The sequence below is a fragment of the Propithecus coquereli genome, unplaced genomic scaffold (assembly GCF_000956105.1).
Source record: "Propithecus coquereli isolate 6110/MARCELLA unplaced genomic scaffold, Pcoq_1.0 Scaffold33, whole genome shotgun sequence".
NCBI lineage: Eukaryota > Metazoa > Chordata > Mammalia > Primates > Indriidae > Propithecus > Propithecus coquereli.
In genome coordinates, this window is record NW_012148952.1 from 5,792,168 (window position 1) to 5,817,178 (window position 25,011).

The 25,011-nt window shown below is 38.3% G+C and overlaps 1 protein-coding gene across 1 annotated transcript in view; it reads left to right on the forward strand.

Moving 5' to 3' along the window:
- The window catches only part of ZRANB3 (zinc finger, RAN-binding domain containing 3), a 265,135-nt gene that overhangs the window by 208,871 nt on the left and 31,253 nt on the right, over nt 1–25,011 (forward strand). The window contains exons 12-15 of the mRNA XM_012650504.1: nt 14,477–14,891; nt 17,479–17,688; nt 19,653–19,744; nt 23,743–23,844. Of these exons, the coding sequence (XP_012505958.1) occupies nt 14,477–14,891; nt 17,479–17,688; nt 19,653–19,744; nt 23,743–23,844 (819 nt within the window). The remainder of the gene's footprint in view (nt 1–14,476; nt 14,892–17,478; nt 17,689–19,652; nt 19,745–23,742; nt 23,845–25,011) is intronic.

The window sequence follows — 25,011 nt, forward strand, 5'->3', positions numbered from 1 at the left end:
TTTTTAGTTGTCCGATTAATTTCTTTGTATTTTTAGTAGAGATGGGGTCTTGCTCTTGCTCAGGCTGGTTTCGAACTCCTGAGCTCAAACAATCCACCCGCCTCGGCCTCCTAAAGTGCTAGGATTACAGGCGTGAGCCACCATGCCTGGCCCCCCATAGTCTTCTTAACTCTGCCAATCTATCATATGCAAAATGCTGTGAACCCTATAAATGATTTTTAGAAAACCAATGAATTTGGTAAATTTGACAAATTGATCTTCAGTGAATTGCATTTCAGGTGAATTGACTTTTAGCATATTGCTTACTGAGCAAATAAGTCACTTAGTATATGGGCTTTAGCAAATTGTTTTTTTGTGAATTGACCTAGGGCAAAATAGTAGTATGATTATGGATCCTGGGAGAGCTGTGGTTAAGAAGAGGAAGAGTAGGAGAATGAGAAAAAAATTTCCTAGACAAAATTTTTGTATTAGTTTTAGTATTTCTTGCCTTCTTTCTCCCCTGGTGCTCATTGCCCTTTAGAATTACATTAGCTTTTCTTTCCTGCCTCTCTTAATCAGAATTCTCTTTCTGCCACATAACTAACTATTGGGATTAAAAAAAAAAAATGCGTGGAATCAGGCCTAATACTCTACTAGTGTACACCAGTATAAGTGTACTAGTTGTTAAAATATTGAAATATTTTAGTAGTGGTTCGCAAGCAGCCATTCTGTCATCCCCTCGCACTCCCTCAGCCGCCTCCACCAGGACCTCTGGTCCTCCCCCTGAGCCTGCACCATGTGGACTCTGCTTCAGCTCAGTGTTGGCGAATGCCCCGTTATACCTGTTGTTAAGCATTTGAATAATGCCCCGCATAAAGCTAATTTACACAAATTCACACAATTCTTTACCCATTCTAGATATATGTACATTTTAAAAGAAATTATAGTATTTATTCACCCAAATAAAACTCAAATTGAAGACCAGCTCAGATGAAGAGAAAAAATTCCACCATCACAAGGAAAGGTACTTTTGCACAGCCCAGTTGGCTGCCCCCTAAAGTGAGCTGTCCTGCCTAGGAGTCCACTACCAGGGTCACTGCCCCAGATGTGGTCAGTCCAGTTTCCACTATTTCTTCCTTTCTTCTACATCTGAATGTGCATGACTTCTAAGTAACTCTTTTGGTCTTAAAGTGTTTTGATTTCCCTACAGTGGCTTCCATTGAGTGATAATGTAGGTAGTCTCCAGATGGAAGGAGGGAAATATATAAATAATATTAGTGTATATTGATCCACAAAAAAGTTAATAGAAATCCTAGGTATTTAAAAATATATACAAATAAAACTGTGGTTTGCGGCAGTTCTTTCTCTAAAATTTCCCAACTATCAAATCATGTTTAAGAGTTCATTTCTAAGGTAGCCATTGAAAATCTGAAATATATTCTCCTATATATATATATACATGTTTACTGTTTTTAAATGTTTGTCTGAAGAAAAATATATATCTGTGATACAACATTAAAAAAAAAAAATCACCTGTACCAAATCTTATGTTCTTGAGTTAGTAAGGCGTGTGTGTTTCATAGTTTAGTGTTACCTTGCAGATTTGCCAATGTATGTCTGTATATGCACACAGTTTGATAGAAATTGTAATCTTAGAATTGTAGGGATCCTTTGTTTATTTTGATTTGTTTTGCTTTGTTGGTATATATTTGTTTGTTGCTTGGCCAGCAAGTGAAATATGCTTTGATTGACTTCAGGTGGGCACACCCTCTCACCACTCTGTCTTTACACCCTCCAGCCTCACGTATTTTAAGAAATGTTCAATTTGTTGAAAGGTCCTAAGGAAATTTAGTCTACTGATCAAAACATTTTTCTTCTGAATATTGCCAGAATTTCAGTATTTCCTATGGGAATTTTTCTATTTATACTGATTTCTTTCTGATCCTTTTTAAAAGCCTTTAAAAAATTTTTTCCAAGATTTAGTATTTTTAGGATGCCTCCAATTTTGTCAGTTAAACTTTGCAAAATTAACCAAACTGGCCATTTGTCATCAAATACTTGTTTAACTAAAAAGTGTGTAGGATTTCTAATTGGATGGTCTTTAACAGCTTGTAGATATTTCTGTAGTGTCAGCATTTTAAGGAATGTTCATTTCACCTCTGGCCCAGCTCCCTGCTGCTGCAGCTGGAGGGAGCTGGAGCAAAGAAGAGGGGTGTTCCACTGTGGGAAGAACAGCTTGTGTGTGTTGGTCAGCACATGACTCAGCCCAGCCTGTCAACCCCAGAGGAGGGGAGACCAAAAGGCTCAAAGAGGAGAAGACCCACAAGCAGAAAGTGAGCCTGAAGGACAAGAGGGATAAACTTAGGACAGGAGAGTCAGGGGGACCCAGCACCCTGGATCTGTAGTTCCCCATAGTCTTTTTTTTTTTTTTTTTTTGAGACAGAGTCTCACTCTTTTGCCCAGGCTAGAGTGCCGTGGCGTCAGCCTAGCTCACAGCAACCTCAAACTCCTGGGCTCAAGCAATCCTTCTGCCTCAGCCTCCCGAGTAGCTGGGACTACAGGCATGTGCCACCATGCCCGGCTAATGTTTTCTATATATTTTTAGTTGTCCGATTAATTTCTTTGTATTTTTAGTAGAGATGGGGTCTTGCTCTTGCTCAGGCTGGTTTCGAACTCCTGAGCTCAAACAATCCACCCGCCTCGGCCTCCTAAAGTGCTAGGATTACAGGCGTGAGCCACCATGCCTGGCCCCCCATAGTCTTCTTAACTCTGCCAATCTATCATATGCAAAATGCTGTGAACCCTATAAATGATTTTTAGAAAACCAATGAATTTGGTAAATTTGACAAATTGATCTTCAGTGAATTGCATTTCAGGTGAATTGACTTTTAGCATATTGCTTACTGAGCAAATAAGTCACTTAGTATATGGGCTTTAGCAAATTGTTTTTTTGTGAATTGACCTAGGGCAAAATAGTAGTATGATTATGGATCCTGGGAGAGCTGTGGTTAAGAAGAGGAAGAGTAGGAGAATGAGAAAAAAATTTCCTAGACAAAATTTTTGTATTAGTTTTAGTATTTCTTGCCTTCTTTCTCCCCTGGTGCTCATTGCCCTTTAGAATTACATTAGCTTTTCTTTCCTGCCTCTCTTAATCAGAATTCTCTTTCTGCCACATAACTAACTATTGGGATTAAAAAAAAAAAATGCGTGGAATCAGGCCTAATACTCTACTAGTGTACACCAGTATAAGTGTACTAGTTGTTAAAATATTGAAATATTTTAGTAGTGGTTCGCAAGCAGCCATTCTGTCATCCCCTCGCACTCCCTCAGCCGCCTCCACCAGGACCTCTGGTCCTCCCCCTGAGCCTGCACCATGTGGACTCTGCTTCAGCTCAGTGTTGGCGAATGCCCCGTTATACCTGTTGTTAAGCATTTGAATAATGCCCCGCATAAAGCTAATTTACACAAATTCACACAATTCTTTACCCATTCTAGATATATGTACATTTTAAAAGAAATTATAGTATTTATTCACCCAAATAAAACTCAAATTGAAGACCAGCTCAGATGAAGAGAAAAAATTCCACCATCACAAGGAAAGGTACTTTTGCACAGCCCAGTTGGCTGCCCCCTAAAGTGAGCTGTCCTGCCTAGGAGTCCACTACCAGGGTCACTGCCCCAGATGTGGTCAGTCCAGTTTCCACTATTTCTTCCTTTCTTCTACATCTGAATGTGCATGACTTCTAAGTAACTCTTTTGGTCTTAAAGTGTTTTGATTTCCCTACAGTGGCTTCCATTGAGTGATAACGTAGGTAGTCTCCAGATGGAAGGAGGGAAATATATAAATAATATTAGTGTATATTGTTATTTCTGAGAGATGAAAGGCTGTTTCTGAATAAAGTAGACTGAGTGGAGTATTCAGTTAGGGAAGCTCCCTCTCTCTCTGGGTTTTCATTTTGTGACTGTCACATAAAGGGTATCCCTTCCTTCAGCTCTAGCTGTGGGAATTTGGGCCCTTCCCTTAACCTCTTTCAGGGCTTTTCTCATCCTCTTTTTCTCCTTTCTCCACTATTGGATATTAAGCAACATCACTTATCTAGCCATTTGACTCCCTAGATTACTAGATGGCTTCTAAGGTCCCTTTCATCCATTATTTACAAATGTAAAGTATCCTAAGAGAAACTTGGTGCATAAATGATTCATAGATGAGCAAAGGAAAGGACTCTAATTTAGTGTGGGTAGTGAGTCCAGCTTCTGCTTAGAACATGTCTGCTTTCTGCTTGGCTTCTCTTCTAATCTCAGTAAGCCAGAGCTGCTTCCATTTTATTACTTCAAACAGTAGTTATCTTTCCATTTTGAAATGAATCTCTAGGAAATTCCCAGATTCAGCCAGAACCACTACTCCTGGTCATTTCTTGGCAGCGCTTGCTTCCACCCAAACCGTAGTCTCTGCTTTCCCTTAACAGTTTTCATTTTATGTTCTCTTAGTTCAGTATCTTCCAGTGCTCCTTCCCCCTCTCTGTTACTGCCCCAGCTGGGTTATATTGCCCACTGCACAGAAGGAAGCTAATTTACTGAGACAGCAGAGGTTGCAGCAGAGAAAGAGTTTAATATCGCAGGGCACCAAGCGAGGAGACAGGAGAAATTTCTCAAATCCATCTTCTTGTATATTTTTGGGCCAGAGTTTTTAAATATAGTTTGGCAGAAAAAGGGCTAGCTAGAGAATTGGGTCTGCTGATTAGCTGGGGTTGAACTCATAGGGTTGGGAAGCAGAAATTGTCTTCTTATGCTGAGTCAATTTCCAGGCAGAGGGTCCCAGGACCTTTTGAGTCGCTTCCCAAGTATGGCCACTGGTCTGGTTGGCATCTGTTGGTCCACTCGAATGTAGAATCTGGAAAATATCTCAAAGACCAGTCTTAGGTTTTGTAATAGTGATGTTATTTATAGAAGCGATTAAGAAAGCTGCGAATCTTATGACCATCAGTTCTGTGACTCCTCAGTAGTGAGCAAGTATAGGAAAGCAAGCTAGGGAGCAGTGGTTTGCTATTTTTTCCCATACCTTTGCAGAGTTCAGGCCCCTACCACAGTTCCCACCATGCGGCCCTTTATTAATTTTATAAAGGGCAGTTTCATCCCCCTCCTTACTTACCTTTCTACCCTGCTTCTGTGCTGGCATCTTTGGCTGGGCTCACAGCACAGCCTTTCTCCTTCACAACCATCCTTAAGTCCTCTGCTTGGCTGTCCTTAAGGGCTTCTAGTCTATCCTTTACCCAAAGCAAATTTACATTTCAAACACCCACATTTGCATTCAAAATATACAGGATGGTTGCTGGTCTGCTACAAAAAACTGCATGTAGTTAAGGAGGAGTGCTCTTCAGTATAACTATGAAATTTAAAAATATGCCCTCAAAATTCAAAAACAAACTGCATTTTTCATTAGATGCCAACATTGTATGAAATGCTTATTTTGCTGTGGACTAAGAAGTACAAATAAAAAATTATCTCATACATATAAAAAATAATCTTTTTTCCTACATATTGTCTAGTAGAATGAATGGTAACAGCAAAAAGAAATTTGACCACAAGAGCTATGGCATTCATAAAGTCCAAATTTCTCTTGTCCAGAATCTCTTGTATCTGAATATGCTAAAGGACTGGTTTCTTGGGGCTAATGAATCTTAAATAGAAATATATAAACCAGGCTCTGGGAGCACAGGACAGAATATATAACTACCTGGGGCATTTAGGAAAGTTTCCCTTAGGAAATTTCCGAGCTGGATTTTGAAGGACGAGTTCAAGGGCAGTTGGTCCTGTTTTAGGCAGAGGGAACATCAAAAGCATGCGAAAAGCACAGTGATATTAACAGATATCAGTTGTTCTGGGAATGGGAAGTCTATACAAATGTGTGAGCTTAGGGCACACAAGAAGTGAATTGAAGGAGAGGAAGCCTAAAACTTTGGCACTAACCAGATGGAGAGGAGCTCACACATGCCGTGCCTAGAAGGGTGACTTTCTTCTTAAAGTGTGTAGTGTCATTAGAAATTTTTAAGCAGATGAATAACTTGATTGATCAATTTCTGTTTTCAAAAGATAATCCTAGCAATAATGTGGGAAAAGAAGGGGAAGGAGATGAGACAAAAGTTCTTAGATGCAGTGGTATTTGGGGAACAAATTACAGTCATACACTGCATAATTACATTTCAGTCAACTACAGACCACATATACCATCGTAGTCCCGTAAGATTATAATGGAGCTGAAAAACTCCTATCACTTAGTGACACTGTATTTGTCATAACATCATAGCTCAATGCATTACCTTTTCTGTGTTTAGGTGTGTTTAGGTACACAACTTAACCATTGCATTACAGTTGCCTACAGTATTCAGTACAGTAACATGCTGTCCAGGTTTGTAGCCTAGGAGCAATAGGCTATACCATATAGCCTAGGTATGGTGTAGTAGGCTATACAATTTAGGTTTGTGTAAGTACTTCTATGATGTTCACAGGACAAGAAAATCGCCTAACAATGCATGATGCATTTCTCAGAACGTATCTCCATTATTAAGCAATTCATGGCTGTATTTCTGCCTAGCTTCCCATCCAGTTTCAGGGTATCTCTATCTCTCCACTCCTTCCCTGGGCTTTCTCTTAATTTTCAGAGACTGAGAACTTGGTTGGGCCAGTTCAAGGTGGGTGGGTTACTGTTCCCCCTGGAGGCATGCCTTTCCTGTGCTTGCTGCCTCCACCTTGAACAGAGAAATAGAGCCTGCCTTGCCAGGCCCTACTGCCTCCTCTGCTGCTAGATTTGGGGTGAAAAGTAGGAAGTTCCATTTTGGCCTTTGGTTCTAGCTAAGTTCTTTAATATACTTTTTACTAAAATTTTACTTTAGTGCTATCAGGCACTTACAGGTGTACTAATAAAGGCAGTTCCTTTTTATTCATGAGGCTATTAGTACATATAAGGCTCCTTTGTCAGGGATATCCTGGGGGGGATTTGGGGCACTACACCCACCCTGAACTCCTAATAGCCATAGTGATAATAGAGAGGAAAAAATTCCAGACATTTCAGAGGTAGGATCAACAAAATGAGGCCTGGGTGAAATCCTGTCTAATAGCATGTGCACAAAGAATAGAAGGGATGGAAGCAGGCATTTAAGGGAAACGCCACAGCCACAGGCATGCAGGTAGGACAAATTAAAGCAATGGCAAGAGATCCAGTTTAGTCTAAAACTGAAGGTTCCAAGCAGAGGACTTTATAGTTAATTTGGATAAGGAGTAAAGAGCCAAGAGATTTTGAGGGTGGGAGAGGCACTGGCTTAAGAACAGAGGTGAAGAGTTCACTCAGGACATCGTGAGTTTGCAGTGCCTCTGAACCTCAGCTGATGTCCAAGAGACATGTAGAGGTAAGGCCTAGAGCTTAGAAGAGAAATTATGGCACATAGGCACACACTAGTAATAGGTATCAGTTGATTAGTATAACCCTCTGAGTTACATTCTGGTGATCTGTACATTATATTATATAATATTGTGCTATAAATTCTAATTGTCCTTATTGGAAGAGACATTTGCATGTGCCATTTTTGATGTCGTTGTTAAAAATAAGTAATAACATTTTCTTTTTTACCACTTTGTTTTTTTTTTTTTAACCGGAGTGGCATTTTATTTTGTTTTGTTTTGTTTTCTCTGTGCCTACAGAGAAAAACTAGTTGTGCCTAAGAGTAGGTCACTGTCAATTTTATTCAACTATATGGGAAGGAACATTTTAGAAAATCTGAAAAAAAGTTAGTCATTTCTTTTTTAGGATAATTTAAATCATTTTTTTAGTTAGATGATTAAAACCCTACTTCTGTCACTCCATATCCTTTGAAAACAAACTCTTTTTGGCTTGATTACAAATGTTAGTGAGGGCTCTTTAGTTCCAGCTCCAATCATCCATCATCTGTGGTTCAGGAGACCAGCATGATGTCCCAATCACCCATTTGTAAAACAGGTTTATTAATTCTGTTAGGAACAGGAGCCGAATGACATGAGGCAGTAATGGTTCCTACCAGAGCTACCCTTTGATCAAAGTCTATTAAACCTGACATCAGTGCTTTTGTTGGTGGCCTGTGCTTCCCTGGAATAGCACCAAGCTTTGAAGTGCTTTATTGTTTTTTATGAGTTTTACTAGATTTTGTTCCCCTCTTCTTCAGTTCTAATAACTGACTTTTAATCCTATCATCATGGCCAGGGGATTTGTCTCTAAAGACCAGTAGTTATACCATGGTGCAAAACAGAGCAAACAGATTAGGTCCCTGAACCTTTCAGATAAAAACATGCATTTTGCCATCTTAAGCATTTTGCAGTTTTTATTCCCAGCATTACTCACCAAAAGCAATATTTTTCTTTTGTTTTAAAAAAACCATATTGAACAAAAGACAGAAACACAATAAATGAGTGTCAGCTCTATAACCGAAGGGAGGAATATGTTCTTCTATCTTCCACACTCCTTATGACATAGGCATGTTTATGTAACTGTATTTTTCTCCTAAGCCTTGCGATATAAATTACGATAGGCTTAGATTGCTACTTCTATTAGAAATACCTACATCTAAGTTCCTTATTTATCACATAGTAAAAAGATCATTTAATAAAGTTATTTCTTTACAAGGGCAGTCATGGTGAGTTGGGATATTTGTCCATAACTTGTTACTATAATGTCTTTTCTAAATGCAAGAATGTAGTTACAAAAGACAAAAGACTTTGTAGCTTAATCTTGCTATTTAGTAAAGTTTTACTAGGCCTTAAAAATATTTTGTCTTTCTGTGTTTCCTGCTCATCTTTACATCTAGTAAATGCTAATAACAATAATAATTAATTTTTAAAATAACAACCTGAAAGCAATGGGCACTGAATATTTATCTGTCAATATGACTGTTGTAATTCAAGGATTCTGGTCTATTTTGCTGAGACTGATAAAGCTTACTCCTGCCTTTAAGGGGCAGGGAATCATGTTGTTGATAAATCTAACATTTTTAGAAAATATGCATTTATTTGAGGAGCATTCCATTTGCAATTATTTCTTACTGCCTTTTTCTCAGGTGCTTTAATCAGTTAATCCACTGACAGCTGTAGGAGTGCCACCAACTCCACTAAAAGAGGACACTTTATAAAAAATCAGTTTAATAAAAAAAGGATAACAGAAAAGTCATCAGAAGCATCTTACAGAGAAATTTTATGTTTATATTTAGTATCTGTGACTACAAATCAATATCTTGTTAAAGGTCACTTTCTTCTTTTATTAACCAGACATGTCCCAAACACCTGTTGGAATCTCCATGAGGAGTTAATGGTAATATGTCTCTGTTTCAAAACATCAAAGATAGTGTGTTTTGTTTTAAGCTGAGACATTTAAGTCCTTTGAGTCCTGCCGTACAGTAATTTCCTAGCCATTAGAATCTATGTGCTTTCTGCTACTCACCTCATGAACAGTTTCCCCCTTTTTGACTGCGTGAACACTCCATGTGTCATTTGTGCTCTTATGAGTTGCTGTTCGGAGTCCAGTTACAGTGATAAATGAGCTCAGCTAGCACATTTCGTGCTTGCCCAGGAGTTACTCTGTGTTGGTATTCTTCCATTTTTAAGAATTATTACTTGAGAGAAGCCAGATGGATTCTCATGACATATGTAAGAGAATTCATGTATTTATTTCTCCTTAAAAAGAGTGAGGTTCACCACCCATGTATGTATTCCCATGTGAACTCTCAATCCCTCTTTACCTACAGAAAATTAAAGAAAGAATGGAGCTATTAAAACCACAAGTGCATCTTGAGATGTTTTATTCTAATCTCTTAACCTTTGTTGGATCCTGAATCCCTTTGAGACTATAGAGAGAGTAAAGAATTGCTCCCCCAAAATGCACATACAGTGCAGACTACATTGATAGGTAATTTCAGGGGCTTCCTAGGCTCACTGAAGGCCAAACTAGGGCTTGTGAAAAGAACATGGACCCCAAGTTAAGAATTCATATTCAATAAACCAGTAGCCCCTCTCTGTTCCCATCTAGCAGCTATAATTATCTTTAGGATGTGTCAAAGAGATTTTCTCATCTGTTTTTCTATTAGTCATAGCTACTAAATGTCAAAGAAATCTCCTCAACCAACTTCCTGCCCGTTTGCCCAGAGGCTACAATCAGAAAGCATAACTGATGACATGGATCAGTTTCTCACTGATTACCTGAGAGGAAATCTTTATTCCTTTTAGGCCTTCTAGCTTCTGGCAGCCCCGTGGCCAGGACACCGACTTGTAAGGTTTACTACCTGTGACAGCATTCATCATTGTCCAATTTAGCCACTGTAACATTAGCTAAAGTCATTGCTAATCTTGCCCTCTCCTTTTGCTAAAATTGTATTCCTGTGGTATCCTTTGGTCCACCAAATTATTAAAATAATTTCCTTTCTAACCACTCCCTTGTTTTCTGGATTTTACATGCTGTATTTTCAATTTATTATTACCAAAGTGGCATGTGGTTTTACAACAGCACCTATATGATTACTCCTGTGCACTGTTAGTAAACTCCCGTAGTATCACAGGTATAGGTCAATTTCTGATTACTGTCCGTCTCTGCTAACCTTTCCTCTCAACCTGCCTCTGGCACATAATGAAAATTTCTCAAATGCTATTTTCCAAAATTAGTCATTGTTTAAATAGTAAAAGAAATTCTTTTAAAAATAGCTTAAATAACTTAATTAAGAAGATCTACTGTAAAGCCTGTTATTTGAAGGGCTGGAAAATTCTCCTTTTTTAGAAGATTTCTTTCATTGTTTTGTTTTGTTGGGAGGGTTGCTTTTGTTTTAGCAAATCTTAAACAATTTTGTTTTATTTTTCTTGTCGAGAGGTTAGTCATTAAAGAAATAAATTCTTTAAAATGTATAATGAGACAAAAGATTCTGATATTATTTAAACAGTATTCAGTGTATGTGATGGCAGCCTATTGCATATTTTATGTATGTAGCTGTGCTGACCTCAGTTTGTATTATTAGCTTCCCTTTAAAAATGTTTTTAAAAGTATATCTAGGAAGAGAGGCAGTTGAGAGAGTGTGTAAGGCACCAAATCGAAAACAATCAGATTAAGAAAGACTCCTTAATTAATGGTGAAATCTTTAGCACCTCTCTCCAATCAGCTTCCTGTTAGCTGGCATTGTGTCCTCTCTGGAGAGACTGACTGGACCAAGAGAAAACTTACAGAGACTAAAAGGGATCTCCCCAAAAAACAGTCAGTGATGACCCTAAAGTGAAGTCTCCCATATGGAACTTCAGATAGCATTTTCATGTCTTATTGTTTTAATATAGGTAGACAGCAAAAGGCCACCAGGCATTGAGAAAAGCCTCTCATGAGAAAAATAGACCAAAACAAACATACAAGCCAAGAATGGGGTACAAAAGAAATAGAGACAATGTAATGAGCTGAAGAAAACTTGAAAACAAAACAAAAACTATCATTAATAACTACAGAGAAGTTAAAGAAAATACTGCGCTCATGAAACAGCAATGAGACAAAAAATCAGAGAACAGGGACAAATTCTTAGAAATTAAACTGTAATATCAGCAATTAACAATTCAATAAGGAAGGAAAGGGAGATGATGAAGAAATCACCCAGAATGTAGAACACATAAAGAGATGGAAAAAGAAAAGAAAATCAAATAATCCATTCAGAAGCTTTTTTCCTAATAAGAGATTCAGAATGAGAAGACAGAGGAATAAAAAGTAATAAAACTCCCAGACTGAAGGACATGAGTTTATTTGATTAAAAGTGTCTACTGAATGCTGGGCATGGTGGCGGGCGTGGCTATAATCCCAGTCACTCAGGAGGCTGAAGCGAGAGGATCTCTTGAGCCCTGGAGTTCAAGGCCTGCCTGGGCAAGACCTCGTCTCTTAAAAAAAAAATTAATTAAAAAAAAAAAGTGCCTACTGAACACCTAGTATAATGAATGGGAAACCAAGACACATGCTAAAACCACTACCCTTCTGATTTTTCCTTTGGTTTTTCTTCTGAATCTCTATGCCTCATTCCATCCTTCATGTTGTTCTCCTGCCTTCTCTCCTTGACTTTCACCTTTTCCTACTTGCTTAAACTACCTCCATATGTCATGACATCCAATTTCGTGATTTTATGTATGTCAGTGAATCCCAGATATTCAGTTGGCTCTTTCCCTTGGACTCCAGACCTACTTCCTGGAACCCTCCACTCTGGTAGCCATCAGTTCTCATACATGTCTAAAAGTGAACCTGTTTCCTTATATCTTTTTGCCTTCTAATGAACCTATTTATCTTTCTGTATTCCCAATTGCAGTAACTGAAAAAAAAATTAGATCATTAAATATGAAATGTCCAATTTTGAATCAATAGTTTATTATACCTTAAACAAGAAGCAGTACAATTAGTCAAAGTATTCATCTAAACTATCCACACAGTTTGGCCATGTTAACAGTAGCTTGTTTATGCCAGCAGTGAGGAAGCCCGGAGAGTGAATGGCAAGCCCGGAGAGTGAGTGGCAATGAAATCACAAAAGGCGTTTTCCATGGCTTGCTGAGAATTGAATATTTTTCCTTGCAAGACATGGTCCAAAGCCTAGCCTGGAAAGAAGTGGTAGTCAGTTGGTGCCAGGTCTGGTGAATACAGTAGATAACAGAGACTTTCCAAGTCCAGCTTCCGTAGTTCGAGCAGTGCAGTTTGCATGACATGTGGTCGAGCATTGCCTTGCAAGAGGATTTGCCTGTCTCTATTGACCAGTCTCGGCTGCTTAATTGCACCCTCCTCATCATTTTGTCTAGTTGGTTGCAGTAGACATCCACTGTAATGAATTGACAAGGTTTCATGAAGTTGGTCTTTCTATCTCTACAAATTTTCTAAATCTTTCTTTCTTACACAGTACTACAAAGAAGTACAAATAAGATTCATTATGTAAAATATCTCTTTACAATGTATGGTATTTTGCTATCATTATCTACAGTGTCCGTTTTAGTTATCTATCATTGCATAACAAATTGCTCTAAAACTCAGTGCCTTAAAACAACAATAGCCATGTATTATTTCTCATAGTTTCTGTGGGTACGGGATTCAATAACAGGGATGGCAAGTCTACTCCACAATGACTGTGGCCTTTGCTGGAAGACCCTAGGACTAGAGGCTGGAAACATCTGAAGGCTTGTTTACTAAGATATCTAGCAACTGATGCTGGCTGTCCCCTGGGGACCTTTCTGGGGCTATTAGCTGGAACACCAGACATGATTTCTCCATGTGGCTTGGGCTTCCCATACCATAATGGCTAGGTTGCAAAGGCATGCATGTCAAGAGAGAAAAAAGGGAGAGAGAGAGAGAGAGAGAGAGAGAGAGTCACCCAAGTAGAAGTCATACTGTGACATGTGGTCCTCCAGATCCCCAACTGTGGCCTCTCGATCGAATCCAAACTTTGCATTCAGTCAAAGGCCGCATGCAAGGATCCAGAAGGCCAGAGGTTCCCCATCCACTGTAACTGCATTCTTTTGGGTGAGACAGTTATAAAAGTCCACTCAGCTTCAACGGAGAAGAACATGGACCCCACCTCTGAATGGAGGCATGTCAATGTTACATTGTGAAAAGAGCATGTGAGATGAGATAAGAGTTGGTGTGGCCACATTTGGAGATGTAGTCTGCCATAATGTGTGTCTAACATAGTTCCCAATTTCACTCCTAGGCGTATTTCTCTAAAATTAACTCCTTTAATTTACCTTAACTGATAGTTAATCATTCGAGAAGACAGGGATCCTCCTTTCTCTAATTAGGAAAATGAGATGTACACATTGAAAAGATGAAAACCATGAGATAACGATGTAGCTATTCATAGACAAAAATATGTACATGTTTCTTGAAAATGAGATAATTATTAAAATGTGTCTGTTAAAGAAGCTGTTCTAATTAATAGCTTTAATGTTGTTTGAAAAGTGCTTCCTGGTCAAGTAAACATTTTAATATGAATAACATTGTTTATGAACATTGTATTTATAGTTTGGGTATCAAAGCATTTTTCTAGGTTCTTCATTGACTTGAAATATTTAAATACATAATTGCTTCCTTTCCTGACATATATACCTAGGGCAGATAGGTTATGAAGTATATTTTTATTATATAAATTCTCTAACCAAATTACCTCTCTAAAATGTCAGTTTCCTCATCTGCAATATGGAAATAATAATAGTACCTACCTCACAGAGCTGACATGAGGATTAAATGAGTTAATGTGTGTAAAGTGCTTGGTACCTAGTAAGTGCTAAGAAAAAAGTTAGACATAGAAAATACATGGATGTGTTAATGATATTTTGTATGTATGTATATATGAAAAGCCATAGCATAATTGAATTCATTTTCAAAAAGGTATTCAGAGGGTAAGGCAATATAGTTAATGAAATTATTTTGTCAAGTTCTTTCATTTAAGAAGAACATATTGTTTCTTACTTTAATTATTTACTTTTTTCCTAGTTCGAAAAAGAAAAACAGCATGATATTCGATCATTCTTTTTACCAAAACCAAAAAAAAGACAGTTGGTGACCTCCTGTGATGAATCAAGGATATTCCGGGAAAAAAAAACTATAGTGGCATCAGACCACAGAAAAATAGTTGCAAAAGATACCACTGATTATGAAAGAGATTTTGAATCTGAAGCTAAAAGATTTAAATCGGTTGCCACCAACGACCACTGCAGTGCCTCTGAGGAGACACCATCATGGCCCAGGCAAACCAAAGCTCCACTCATGGACAGTGTCCATGAAGCCAAGGCCCAGTCAACCACCCTAGCTGTTCCTAGAGAAGGCTGGCAGTGTAGTTTCTGTACCTATATCAATAATTCAGTGTTACCTTATTGTGAAATGTGTGAGAATCCTCAAGGCAGTGCTGGTGAGTACACAGAAGGTGACCATGGAGGTGGGGGCTGGCAGTGGTGTCTTTGGATAACCTGTGCTTTTAGAGACTGCTGTTATCAAAGGTTAGTGTGACTCAGCACGACTTTAGCTTTTAAACTGGAGTAAGAACTTCACATAGTGAAGACTGAATTTATCCCTTGTGGAATGTGCAAATCTCCCAGTTCTGTCAAGAATTTATATCCCCAAGCGTCTGTGATATGGCATTAATTTGGCACAAATGGACATTTCTGATTAATGTCAGCAGGATGTGAATTCAGTGGGTAGGAAAAGAAGCTCTGTTACTATGGTAGCAAATATGCCTTATAGTCATAGACCTGCTGTTTTCTTTCCTCTGTAGATAATACTTGTTTTTAAGGAAATTATAGATTATTTTTATGTTTAAATAGCAAAATAATCCAGTGTAGCTTCTTTGTCTAGTCAGTATACATTGTGCCATTTTTCTTTCTTGACAAATTATCAAAATTCATTTATGGATCTTCTTTTAAGAACCAATTTGATGTCTGTTTTATGGGTTCATCTGTTTCTAAAACAAAGTCAGAAATCATAAACTTACCTCAGGTATGTTTTTATAGCATGATATGCCATTTCCTAATGTTTAGTTTCTGAAATGGTTATTAATACCCATGGTTGTTATAAAAAAAAGATCATTAGTTTTCTTTTGTTTCCAATTTTAGAGAGCATTTTTATGGTAATGAAAAATGCCCAGTTGACAATTTTGGAAACTGGAAGTACTCATTTTATTTTATCAACTGTAATAATTTTACACATCCAATTTTCCATCATACATTAATTCTTCAGAATATTGACATTGACCAAGACTCAGCTAAGATATAAACTCCGGTATTGCAATTCCTTCTTCCTGCCTTGCTTTCCTCTCTATCTTAGTTCTGATCTGAAGGAAAATTTAATCAGGAGCCGAATCTTCCCTCTTTCACTTCTGGGTGCTCCTACCAAAATTGACAAGTCTGCCATCTGGGCGGTTATATTTGTAATGTGGACGCCTGTTGTCTATGAACTAAATTGGAATCACAAGTTTTTTCTGTGTAATATCCCTACCACAATTAGCATGATCCCATGCAATTCCCAACTGCTACAGGGAATAAAAATAAAGTATATCGTGACTATAAAATAATGTCCGTTCACATTAAGTATATACCTTGAGAGATTTAGCAACAAAAATCATAGTTTAATATGGGTTTTATTGTTCTGATTTTTCCTCTGTGATACCAAGAGCAACAATGAAAGTTCCTAGATGCATTATTTAATAATAAGCAACCTGTCAAGCAACTTAAAAAAAAACCTGACTACCTTTTTTGAATATAAAAGTTTCTGATTAGAGAGAAATATTCTAAGTAACAATGATATTACTATATAAAAAAGTTATAATTATTAGATTTACATTACTATAAATTGGCAATCTTGATTTGGATGCCCCCCAACAGTACTGAAAAGCGAAATTAATTCTAATTCATCTAAATTTTTAAGTAATGCCTTCCATATAACACTTTGAGGAAAGAGTAGAATTCAGAAACTTAGAAGAGCAATAGTAGAATGTTACAGACTACAAAGGTTACTAATACAGTCTCTAGTGCAGTAGAGAAAATTTGGTATAGTAGATATTGAATGCTAATATTTGTCAGTATGTAGCACTTCTTTTGTGCTTTGTTCTTAACATCTGTATTTCATACAATATCTTATACCTCATATCGTCCAAATTTTTATCTCCCACTCGAATTCCAGGCTGGATCTATCCATTGGCCTGTGTAACATCTTCACCTGGGTGTCCTATGGATTCCTCAGGCTTAACACGTCCAAAATAGAACTCTCAATTCATCACCACTGCCACATCTAACACCCAAATCTTCTCTTCTTTGATCTTTACTACGTTATGCTAAAAACCTAGGCAGTGTCCTTGATATCTTCCTTGACTTCTACACTCAATCCATCAAGTAACCTCCAGAATAAATCTTGATTCCAGGCACGTTATTGCTACCATCCTACGCAAGCCACCATCATCTTTTTCCCAGACATTAATAGCTTCCATACTAGTCTCCCTCGTTGTGATCCTTCTGTGCACAGCAGCCAGAGCGATCCTTTAAAAACTTAGATCATGTTTATTCCTTTGCCTAACACTGTATAATAGCTTACAGTTATATTTAGAATCTAATTCAAGAATATAGGCCCTGAGGCCAGGCTTCCTAGATTCCTGAACAGCTCTCAAATCAAATGGGACTCCTGAGAGCTTGTCCCTTACGACTTTTGCTATGGTAGTACTCCCTGCAACCCCTTACTCACAAAACCTTTGTTGTGTTGTTTATTTATTTGTTTACGCTATTGTCTATCTCTGCCACTTAGAATGGAATCTCCAGGAGGCAAGCACTTACCTGTCTTGCTCCTTGCTGTCTCTTCAGCACCTAGACTAGTACTGGGTGTATAGTAGGTTCCTGATTTATGTTTTAAAAGAAGGAACAAACATTATTAACTTTGTTTCTTTTTATAAAACATAGCTGTGACTTTTTAAACTGTACTTTTAAATGTAAATTATTGTTCGATTTTAATAATTGTACATATAGATAGCCTCAACCACATCCAGGATAAAAACAAAAGTGAGAAGGATGATTCTCAGAAAAACACGTCCAAAAAAGTTCAAACTAGCTCAGACTGTGAAAAACAAGTCCTTGCACAGTCAGAACCTGACCAGTTGGCTGAGAGCAAGGAAGAAACATCAAAAATTCAAAGGGAAGACAGATTTACACCCCAGCCAGGTAATGGTAAGTCTTGTTTCCATCTCTAGCATCCAAATAATAGCTACATACTTTAATACGTAATACCGTTATTAGATTTGCAATTTACTACCTTGTTCCAGGTTCCTTTTATTCCCTTTTATATTAAAAACACCAACCATTTGTAACCACATGCTTAAACGCCAGATGGCTACAAGAGCTGAGTGTGTCTGTTGGCATTCAGACATTACACATAGAGCAAAACCGATAAATAGCTGCATGTGCTGCCACCAGGCCTGCTGCCCAGCCTCCACTAAGCCTCGCCCATTCACACAGTGAACGTGCTGTTTTGATGTTTGGGAGGTGCTTATGGACAAAACAGTAAGATCGACAGATGATTAACAGCCGCTTAGCATATCGTTAATCCTTTACACAAAAATTCTTTTAGATGGCTATACTTAATTAGCATATTTTTAAAAAGTTTTTTTGGAAAAAAATGTTTTTAAGGAACATAATTTCAAGGCTATATGAATCATGACTGCATTTGGAACCAACTTTGTAATGTTTCACATTTATTTACTTTTTGGTTGATTCCATTCATTATTTATAGCTGTGATGGTTAGCAAATACCAGCCTGTATGGCATACATCACTATCTTTTATGGGCCAGCTGGCAAAAGCCTATGAGTACTTTTGGGTTATTTTTCTTGTTACTCATTTAGTGACCACAGTAACCTACAGATAGATATTCTTATTAAAATAAACCCAAAATTGTTGTGATGAGACTACTAAAGTTTTTCTTTAGGTTATTAATAGTTGCTTTTAAACACTGATAAAATTTGGAGTCAGATTCATAGCCTTAAAATGAAGTGTTGGCCAGGCACAGTGGCTCACACCTGTAATCCCAACAGTTTGGGAGGCCAAGGCGAGAAGATTGCTTGAGGCCAGGAGTTTGAGACCAGCCTGGGCAACATAGCGAGACCCCGTCTCTACACGAAAAATAAGAAAATTCGCCAAATATGGTAGCATGCACCTATAGTCTAGCTACTTGAGAGGCTGAGGCAGCAGGATCACTTGAGCCCAGGAGTTCAAGGCTGCAGGGAGCTATGATCATGCCACTACACTCCAACCTGGATGATAGAACAAGACTGTGTCTCTTAAAAACAAAAAGAAAAAACAAAACAAACACAAATCATCATAGATTTCTGCATCTGAGAAAGTAATTAAAAAGGTCATGGAGGAACTATGACAGAGGTTAAGAGCACAGGCTCTGGAACTAGATTACTGAGTTTAAATCCTCTTACTACTGGTGTGACCCTGGGCAAGTTAATGTGCCTCAGTTTCCTCTTGTGTAAAATGCACTATTTATTTCTAAGAGGTGTTACTATATGTACTTAGAGGAGTGCCTAGCACATTCTATGTGTTTGCTAAGTGTTAACTATAATTATTATTTAGACCAGCTTTGATAATCCTTTCTCCCTTGAAGAATAAATTGGACAGTAAGACTGAGAAAGGGCTAAATAAGAAAAGATTATTAGAAAAGAAGCTTGTCTACTCATCTCCTTTTGTGCATGTGCGGCATCAGGGCATAGGGAATCAGGCATAAGTGGCCCTCAACATAGCTGTATTGCTGCTGATAATCAAAATGGTGCCCATTCAGTCTCAACTCAAATCCACCCTAGCAAAAGGGATAGATTCTAAACTCCTTCAAGATCAATAACAATTCTTGTTGACAAGAAATCCTTCCTATGTCTAACTTGTATTTTTTTCAGCTAATTCTGAATCTGTTTGTTTCTTGTTAGGTCATTAGCAAAAATGTGAAGCAACTAGTGCCACCTAAGCTGATATGTTCTTAGATTGCCTATCACGGTAGTTTTATTTCAAGCCTAGACACACCTTCTTTGTCAAAGAATACTGATATTTTTTACATAGCTATTTCATCATTCTAACCTACAGAAGATTAAAATAAGCTATTTTAGAGAGCCTCAGGTTCTCTTTTTTCTTCTTTATTAGAACAGTTGAAGAGTTCAGACACTTTGCCAGTGTATGACACCTTAATGTTTTGTGCAAGTAAGAACACTGACCGGATTCACCTCTATACTGAGGTAAGCATCATGCAATTCTGTAGCTTGAAACATAAAAATGACTTCCTTTTTTCATTTTTCAATGGAAATATTTAGTTTTATTAACAATGAGACAAGCATCTAATTATTTGCCTTCTTGAAGCTAATTTCTCAATTCCTGTGTAAAATCTAAAGACCATGAGAGACAAAACAATGTAATCATTGAGAATATAGACCTCAAGGCCAGACTGCTTCAACTCAAATCTGTTACTAACTGTGTAGTCTTGGACACTTTACTCAAGTGCTCTGTGCTTCAGTTTCCTCAACTATAGAATATGGAGAGGATCTGTTGCAAGGATAAAATGAGCTGAGTCCTGCGAAGCGCTTAGCACAGTGCCTAGCCAGCATGAACTCTCAATAAATGTAGCTCCTGCACTGCTCATTTGTAGCAACAGGAGCAGCAGTAGACCTGCTTATTCATATTGAGTAAATTCTAGGAAGCTTTTGTCATATGATTGCTGATTCCTGCTATAGCCTAGCTTTGCAGTGCCCGAAATTTTTTTTTTTTGTTTTAGAGACAGGCTCTCACTCTGTCGCCCGGACTAGAGTGCAGTGGCGTTATAGCTCATGGTAATCTCAATCTCCTGGGATCAAGGAATCCTTCCACCTCAGCCTACCAAGTAGCACACCACCACACCTAGCCAATTTCTTTTTAATATAGAGACTGGATCTCACTGTGTTGCCCAGGCTGGTCTCCAACTCCTGGCTTCAAGTGATCCCCACCTCAATCTCAGCCTCCCAAAGTGCTGAGATTATAGGCATGAGCCACTGTGCCCAGCCCCAGAGAGCTTTTGTTTATATGGGTTATATCTATTGATATTTCCTATATTTGAAATTAAAATGGAGGCTCTTAAATATATTCATTTATTCACTTAAAAGTAGCAATAATAAACCCATTATATATTTATATAAACAACATTTTAGTAAAAATAATTATCTTTTCTAAGGCAAAATATATTTAATGAGAAGAGTATTATTGTTTTACATTTTTAGCAATTTTCTCTAAAGTCTTAATAGAAGACAATGGGATTCTCATATCTGCCTCTGCATTCAGTTTGTTGAGATATCACATCATGTACCCACTGGAAAAACTTTACCATACATTTGTGAGAGAATGAGAGAGAAAAATAGTATTAATATCTTACTATTAATATGAAAATGCTTCTGACTTTGTGGCACCTCTGGAAGGATCTCAGGTATCATGTAAGAATCTATGGCCTAGGTAAAGTAGTGTGAGTATTTGAGGAAAAAATTGCTGAGATTATGAATCTATTACTTGGTCTACAATTGCAAATTTCTAATCTTTATAATATTTGTAACTTTTTAAACTTGTGGTCCATTTTATTGGTATGTTAAAAGATATGTTAGAGATAACCAAACTTTCAGTTATAGATTTTTCTACTAAACGAAATATAGATATAGATAGATGATGTGCCATGTAATCATCTTCGGTTAAGAAGAGAAGGCTAGGCCGGGCGTGGTGGCTCATGCCTGTAATCCTAGCACTCTGGGAGGCCGAGGCGGGCGGATTGTTTGAGCTCAGGAGTTCGAGACCAGCCTGAGCAAGAGCGAGACCCCATCTCTACCAAAGATAGAAAGAAATTAATTGGACAGCTAAAAATATATAGAAAAAATTAGCCGGGCATGGTGGCGCATGCCTGTAGTCCCAGCTACTCGGGAGGCTGAGGCAGTAGGATTGCTTGAGCCCAGGAGTTTGAGGTTGCTGTGAGCTAGGCTGACGCCACGGCACTCTAGCCCGGGCAACAAAGTGAGACTCTGTCTCAAAAAAAAAAAAAAAAAAGAAGAGAAGGCTAGATCATGAACACCAAGATCCCCCGCAGCCTCCACCATGGGACCAAAGCTGAGAGAGACACCAATAGCCAAGCCAGGCACAATACTCCTCTGGTAGGCTTGCAGCCCAGTCTACCATGTGGAGCCACTAGACTCCAATGGTGACCCAGACTACAGAGAGTACCAATAACTCCTCTGCTCAGTGCCTGAGCCATCCTCATCACTTGTGTCGGAGGAGCTGTAGGCTGTGCTGCTTAGACCATCACATGAGAGGAACAGAGAAGTGGTCCCCAGATGAGCTTGAAAGTAGATAAGCCAACAGCAGACACCAGACAGAGCACACCACAGGAATTCAGAAGCCCTTAAACTCCTTAAGGACTTAGCCTATACTCTGTATAGTGAAACATCTGCCTCCTGGATCATCTGATCAGTGTTTTATCCCTCTTTGGGTGGAGATAGGGAGAGAAACTGTAAACTCCAGGTAGAGCGTAGAGCATGCCAAACTAAACGAGAGCAACAGCCTCGCTGACCGGTATTCTGGCTCTGCCACCCAGCCTATGTAGCATGGACCACCGCACCTCCTTGACGTCTCTGTTAATGGCCTCAAATGTATTTTTATGACTGTTACACATCCCTGTATCATAAAATGTTATCACTCAGTTAATTTTCTAAACACAAGACTCTAAGTAGATGAAATGTTAACCTGTCTTTTTGCAGGTACAGTGGAGTTGAGATGAAAACTTTCCTTTTCACTTTAGAAGAGCTAAAGTAAAATCTAGAAGTAGAAATTTGGATAAAAAGCCTAGGTGACTGCCTAAAAGAACACCCCTTAAAAGGAAGAGCAGTAACAGACATTTAGCATCCTGTGTTGTCTTAAAACTATTCATTTCAGCCAAAATCCCAAGTCTAACTCAGGGTTTAGAACTATATATTATAATTAGGCCGGGCGCGGTGGCTCACGCCTGTAATCCTAGCTCTCTGGAAGGCCGAGGCGGGCGCATTGTTTGAGCTCAGGAGTTCGAAACCAGCCTGAGCAAGAGCGAGACCCCGTCTCTACTAAAAATAGAAAGAAATTAATCAGACAACTAAAAATATATAGAAAAAATTAGCCAGGCATGGTGGCACATGCCTGTAGTCCCAGCTACTCGGGAGGCTGAGGCAGGAAGGATCGCTTGAGCCCAGGAGTTTGAGGTTTCTGTGAGCTAGGCTAACGCCACGGCACTCTAGCCTGGGCAACACAGTGAGACTCTGTCTCAAAAAAAAAAAAAAAACTATATATTATAATTATATATTTAAACTTTACTCAATATGTAAGTACTTTTTGTGGTTTTTTTCCCAAGTAGTGGGAGCTGTAGCATTTCTTTTTGGCCGAGAGAATTAGAATATGAGTTCCACTATTATTCATTTAATAGATTCTCGTGTGAGAGGTTCTTCTTCCCCTTTATAAGAGAAATACCTCTACTCATGTTTAACTGACTACAGCCCTGTATGTGGTTACTTTTTATTCTTAAGATTTCAGGATATTGTGCAGCTGATCGTTGGAACCTAAACACACTCCTGCTTACTCTCCAGGTGGTAGATTGGCAGAGTCCTCATGGACTAACTTTGCGACATTGCTTTCGGGGAGCAAATTTTAAAATAATTTCTTTAGAATTATTCTTCCTCCCTTCTTCCTTGCTCTGTAACAATGGACAGGTACATGAACCCATTTGGGGAAGGTTATTCAGATTATTCCTTGACGTCCTTCTTTGATGTGATACTTAACATTGTCAATGATTATAAATGTGTTTATTTGAGATTTGGGAGTGGACATGCTACTGTTAACTTTTAGGATGTGATATTCTTCTGTATTGATTTGCAGTGTCCAGTATTATTGTTTTGATACTTGTTTTTGAGATTAGGCAGTAGAGCAGAATGTGACAGGGTAGTAAACAGCATTCCAGGCTGAAGGCATAAGGCTCTGGTTAGGCACAGGCAGTGGCGGCACAGAGAGCTCAGCAGAGAGCCTGCCTCCCTCCTGGCCCACCGCCCCGCAGGGGAGCCCTGTGGGATAGACCTTGTCTAGATAAACTGTAGTTTGTCTCTTGGGAGACAGGGCATGTTATGCCGTAATATAATTACTTTCTTTTAAATTATTACAAATGCCTACACAAAAATGGATTAATAATGTCTCTGTAATCTATAATCAGGATGGAAAACAGATGAACTGTAATTTCATTCCTTTGGATATAAAATTAGACCTTTGGGAAGATTTACCAGCAAGCTTTCAGCTGAGACAAAATCGCTCATTGGTAAGAATAGTTTTAAATAAAACAGCTTCATATGTTTTAAATAAAATTGTTTTAGTAATTTTAATGATCATTTTTAGTTTAGTAAAAAAGTACTTTGTGGCCTTTTGCAGAGTCAAATCACTGGTTGCATTTTCATCAATCTAGGCAGTGTCTACTAATTACCCCGGTGCTAAGAATAAACATAAAATCTGCTTCCTTGGCAAATGATCACACCTAGAGTTGCTGTTTCTGTGGATAAAATCATCCTCATATCATTTAATTTCTCATTCACAGGATTAGCAACTGTGATATTTGTATCTGACAGAATCACATTTTATCTTTTAAGGTTAAGTTCTAACAATGACAAATTCTGAGAGCAGGAATAATTCCATGTTGGGTGATTCTTGATTCATTGTCAGAAGCACCAGCATGCAGCTCCAGGCCAAGTACCTGCCAGGGAGGCCTTAATTCTGATCTGTGGCTGATTTACCTTCACTGCTGAGAAGGTTCATCATATACAGGGATTGACCCAGCATGCAGTAGACCATTTTTTACGAGAAAATAGTGATTACTTTTTTACCCTTTGGGTGGAAATGAAGCATTACTCACAGGTCATCCGCACCTGTCTTAAAGGAAAAAGTAGTAGTACCTGTTTTCTTTGGTAATATCTAATCCTGATTCTCAGATTCCCTGATAATAGCCAGTTATGGATAATTGACTAGTAAGTAAGAGTAGTGGTAAGCCTAATAAAAATGTCCCAGATTTATTGATGGCTTTTTCCTGTGGTAACTTAGGCATCATTTACAAAGTGATTCTCAGATGCTGCACCGTCATTCTGTCACCCAGTTTTGCCTCTGCCTTCACTGCAGTATGTGCTTCCACACCTCCTCTGGTCTCAATGAGCACATTATCACTGTTGGTCCCTATGTGTCTTAAGGGCATACATTGTGTGTCCTGAAACGTGCCTTTAGAGAATCTTTGGATTGAAAGAGAGCTCTTGAGAAATGGCCACAGATAGTTTACAATAAAGATATGAAAACTGCATCAAATTGAAGAAAGCCTTAAATTGTGGAATTCAAAAGCCTGTATTGGGGATATAACAAACATCAGTTTCCTGATGTTGTAAACAGCCTCACTTTCAAAGGAAGATGCCTGATAAGCTGTTAACTCATTTTATTATCTCATTTT